We start from the raw sequence: 4,959 nt of genomic DNA on the forward strand, positions 1-4,959 counted from the left end.
TATTCTAAACTGAGAGCAGACCAACACTTGTGCTACTGAAGCATCCTAGAGTTTTTGGTCAGGGAAATCATAAGATACTTGGCGCTTCACAGTCAGTTGGGAGTCCTTGTGCTTTTTGGACATGCCTATTGCCTGGGTTCATAATGTTTGGTAGTTATGGTGTAACATGGCATCGGTGCATAGAAATGAAATGGGCACAAGCATTAGTAAAGCAAAATAAAAATGAGCACCCTAGAACAGAATCAATAAGAAAAGCAAGAGACTTCTGTAAAGCAGTGCATTTTATTTCCACATCTCATTCTCCAGATTAATTGAAGTCTTTGATTTATGCAATTAAAAATACCTCAGCACGAGGCAATATTTTTATTTTATTTTGCAACAGTCTCCACTGGAAAACAGGGTTGCATTAGCCAAGTCCCCATTTTAATGAAGGGGGTATTAAACACTAATGTTTAAATATAAACAAGATACAGGATAACCACATTTTTACTGTACATGCAAATGTACAAAATTGTAACAGCAGCTTTAAACAGTTAAAGACTGTTAGATTTTCCATATGTTTCCACTGATACTTCAACAATAAGCAGCAAACCCACATTTCCACTTGGCATGTGTAAAAAGTCTTGTAATATGAATGTAAGAGTATAGCTTTTTACAGCATGTTTTTAAATATGCCAAACAGGTAATAGTGTTGTATGCCAGGATCTCTAAGGCTGCAATTCGGTTAGTACATAATTCTACCTTACCAGTAGACACAGAATATTGAACGCAGTGCAAATTGATTAGAAATGAATGTGGTGTTCAGTGGCCTGCATGGGTAGCAAAACATAAAATTATTTTAATAGTACATGAACTCCAGGTCATATAAATCAACGTCCTTATGCAAGGATGCATTAAAAAACCAACCAACAAACAAAAGAAGTTCAATTACTCTAAAAAGAATAAATAAGGCAATTATTTGAAAATACACTGAGGAGGCTGAACAGAAAGTAAACATGATATTGCAGATCACAGTAAATGGCTCTTGTTACTTCAGTGCAGTTATATATTAAGTACTGCAGACAGACCTATGTGACACATCCTCAGAAAGCCCCGATTATAAACTCTGTCACAGTACGTCTGTGGTGCTGACCACCATCTCTTTCAAAACCCATTTAAAATGGCTTGTCAGTTTCTGAAATCTCCATTAAAATGACATTGTATGTGTATATGCCTGTAAACTGGCATAAATCTAAAACAAACTAACTGCTTTAGGACCCAATCCTGCAAACATTTAATGCCAAGGAAAAATTTCGCTTCTGAGAGAAGCCTCAGTGGTTTCAGTGCACCGTGGGCCTAATTCAATGACCATATGATTGTAATAGGCATTGCTGGCTGGTATGTAGTTAAAGCTGTAGGAATAATTGATTTTTCAGTTTAGCCACTCAACCAAAAATTGGTTTGGACTCATCTAAAACCAACATTTTTCAGTGAACCAAAATAATTCATTTCAGTGTGGTGTTCTAGTGACACCTTCCCTCCTCATACCTTGTAACCCTGTGATCTGGACATTCACCATGAGTAAGGGAGACCCAGGTGTAAATCCCTTCCCTGCTTAACTCAGAGCAAGAATCTGACTCGGCGTCTTCCACTTCCTAGAAAATATCCTCACTGCAGGGCGACAAGAGCTTTTCTCTCTTAAGCTCTTCTGTTGGTGCTGTTTCACGCTATATAAAGCACAGGACAGACTAGGACACGTCTGCTCCAGAATACACCATAGCTTGTTGGGTAGACTGCTGTTCTGAGAGACAGATATCTTGTTTAAACCCCTGCTCTGAATCAGGCAGAAAGGAGATTTCAACCTAGATGAGCGTCATAAAGGGACAGATAGAGAGGAGAAGGAGAGAGCAGCACCCGCACCCATCTTCTCACCAATTCGGAGAATCTAACCCCAGAATCAAAATGCTTAAGATTAACATTTGTAACCTGTTTTATCTGCCCAAAACAGTTATTGAATTTAACTTGAATTCACATATAGTTTCAGGTGAATGGCAATTACATTATTGGCAAATAAACTATGCATCAATAAGAATAAAAACAACCTGCAGAGCCCTCAATGTAATAACATACCAGAATAAGGCCTTTATCGTTCTGATCAGAGCTTCTCACCCTCCAGGTCTGATTCTGATCTCACATAGCTGTCAGGCATAACTACTCAAGGCAATGGAATTACACCAATGTAAGTCCAATGCACAGATTTCTACATCAGTTTAACTGTTTCAGTCATGGGAATGATTGTATAGCGTAAGCGGATTAACACATCCTTTCTGGATGGCGAGGTAAAACAAGTTGGATTCGTCAGTGCTGATGTGAAAAACGTGCATCCTGCCTTCCTTCCCTATGCAAAAAATAAATAAATATTTCCTCAAGCCTTAAGACATTCCCTTTTTTAAACCTGCTTTTCAGGGACTTGGTAACTCCTCATTTTCTATCAAATAATCTTTCTTTATATAATTACCCCCCCTAACTAACCTCCATACTCCAAGATAGGCATCCTTCAGTGAGCTCTTGTTAACTCCTTCAGTGCTGTTTACTTCTCCTTGAACAGTGGGCACCTTTGCTGGCTCCACTGTGTTGTCCTGTTGCTCCTCTATACTCTCACTGTCCCTTTCTGCTTGTTCCTCTACTGCTGTCTCCTCTGTTCCCTTCTCCTGGGAGATCTCCTCCATTGCAAATGGTGGTTGACCTCCAGTATGTCCTTTCTCTTCTTCCTCTCTTGCTTCTTTTTCCAGGTCCTCATAATTGCTCTGCTTTCTGGTCTCAATGTACTTGACCACACAGTAAATGACAGAGCCCAAGGTGTTGACCACAACACCTGCTATAAACAGCTTTGTGGGCTCCACATCATCGAAGGCCACCATGCCCACTGTTATGGTTGCTATGCTCTTTACCACCCCGACGAAGCTTGTGGTCACAGCCGAGTTAATGTAGGTGCAGTGAAGGGTGGTAAAGTTCATGGCACAGCCAATCAAGACACAAGCGATAAAGATGCATGTCATGGCTGGGTCCTTCCAGCCAGGGAATGACCAGACGTTGATGGCATCCATACTGGCAAAGGAGCAGATGATGAGCAAAGGAGTGGCTGAAACGGCAATGACATACTGGGCTGTCAGGGGTCCATAGTCACTATCTGCACTGGTCTTTTGGATGAGCACCAAATAGGCAGCATGAACCACCACAGCCAGCACTCCTGTCACATACCCCATGAGATCACCACTCAGGTCACCCGCTCCTGCCAGGAGAGAGAGAAAGACAAAGGAAGATGCATTTACAAGTCAGCCGGTGGATGGGAGTGAGAGAGAAGCATTAGTTACGACGTTACAAGAGCAAAGGAGGCACCATCCATTTAAAAGAGTGTCACTCAGTCCTATGACTTGTGACTGGCCTCCCAAGTTCTGCTCTCCTGGAAAAAGACACCAGAGGTGCGTCCAAATAAGCATGGACATTTGGCTCCCCAGGAACAAGTAGCAGTAACACACCATATGCTGCTGTTACTTGTCTCTGGGGAACGCCCATGCCACATGCGCTTTGACATGCGGCAGGTTACCCTGGGTTGGGTAGAGGAAGCTGGGGCCAGCAACTGTGCTGGCCCCAGCAGCCTTACCTGGGGTCCTGGGGGTGTCCCAGGGCTGCACCCCATGGCAGGAAGCCTGGCCAGCAGCTGGTGTGTGGCCCTGGCTGGCAAGGCTCTGATTTTGAGCAGCATGCACTGCCGCGGTGTGCATGACCCTGCTTTTTTTTCAGTGTGGGCTTTTTGACCCTGGGATTTCCTGGGGTCAACATCCCCCTCCACGCCCCCCAGCAAAGTAGCAGTGCAGGTAATGCCTGCATGTGCAGCGTGTGGTGCTGCAGATAGGCCTGCAGCATCACACACCACACATCCACGTTTCTCTGGAGATGGCACAGGAGTGGTTTTGATCACAGACAAAATCTACCTGTCTACCTCATTTCAAAGCCACACCTTTAACTTCTTATTCTCCTAAGCCAACCCAGGCAAGGGGGGGAGAGGGGGGCGCTCTCTCTCAAACGAGTTATCTTCACCTGTGGAAGAAACTGCCGGGCTCCCCGTGCCCCCAAACACACAGACACACGAGAAAGTAGGGGGACTTTCGGCTCCCCGTGTGCTCCTTCCGGGTTAAACCCGGGGTTTGGTCCCAGGGCACAACGGAGCACGTGCTTGTCCCCTTCTGGTCCCGAGGCTCCTGCCCGAGCCCGGGGAGGCAGCTCCCGGGGAGCGGGGCCGGAGGAGACGGGCTGGGAGGGCGATCGCTGGGCTGGGCGAGCAGGAGGGTCCCGGGGGCGCCGGGACGGGACGGGGCAGTGGAGCGGGAGCGGGGGGATCCCGGGGAGAGGCAGGGCACAGAGCCGGGCTCGGGCCGGGGGCAGCGGGGCCGGGCAGGGTTGGGATCCCGGGAGGCGGCGGAGCGCTGGGGGCTGCGATCCGGGGGAGGGAGCGAGCACAGAGCAGGGCTGGGATCCCGGGGATCCGGCGGGGCACAGAGCGGGGCAAGGATCCCGCGAGGCAAGGATCTGGGAGTGCAGCAGGACGGGGCAGTGCGGGGCTGGGATCCGGGATCAGGCAGGGTAATGCGGGGCTGGGATCTGGGGGAACTGGAGGGGCAGTGCGGGGCTGGGATCCGGGATCGGACGGGGCAATGCAGGGGTCGCTCACCTGCCAGCGCGGCGCCGCAGGTGGTGACGAGCACGGCGGCCAGGACGCCGGGCGAGGGGGCGCCGTTGTGGAGCACCAGGACGCCGAGCAGGAGCGTGGCCAGGGGCAGGCAGCGCTTGAAGACCACGTACATGGGCAGGCTGAGGCCGCGCAGCGCCCAGAGCGTGAGGCTGGACTGCAGCGTGGCCAGCGCCGCCAGCCCGGCGAAGGGGCGCGCCAGCCCCGGGCCGAAGGGGGGCAGCGCCACG

At 49.0% G+C, this 4,959-nt stretch overlaps 1 protein-coding gene across 1 annotated transcript; it reads right to left on the minus strand.

Annotated features, from left to right (window-relative positions):
- Positions 1-273: 273 nt before the first annotated feature.
- On the minus strand, positions 274-4,955 carry SLC35D3 (solute carrier family 35 member D3; the record flags this gene model as incomplete). Its single annotated transcript, XM_019526752.1, has 2 exons — positions 274-3,271; positions 4,712-4,955. Coding segments are annotated over 2 exons (1,074 nt in total), but the record flags the coding sequence as incomplete, so codon positions are not given.
- Positions 4,956-4,959: the final 4 nt, after the last annotated feature.

The sequence above is a fragment of the Gavialis gangeticus genome, unplaced genomic scaffold, assembly GCF_001723915.1.
Source record: "Gavialis gangeticus isolate Ggan-Ray unplaced genomic scaffold, GavGan_comp1, whole genome shotgun sequence".
Taxonomy (NCBI): domain Eukaryota; kingdom Metazoa; phylum Chordata; order Crocodylia; family Gavialidae; genus Gavialis; species Gavialis gangeticus.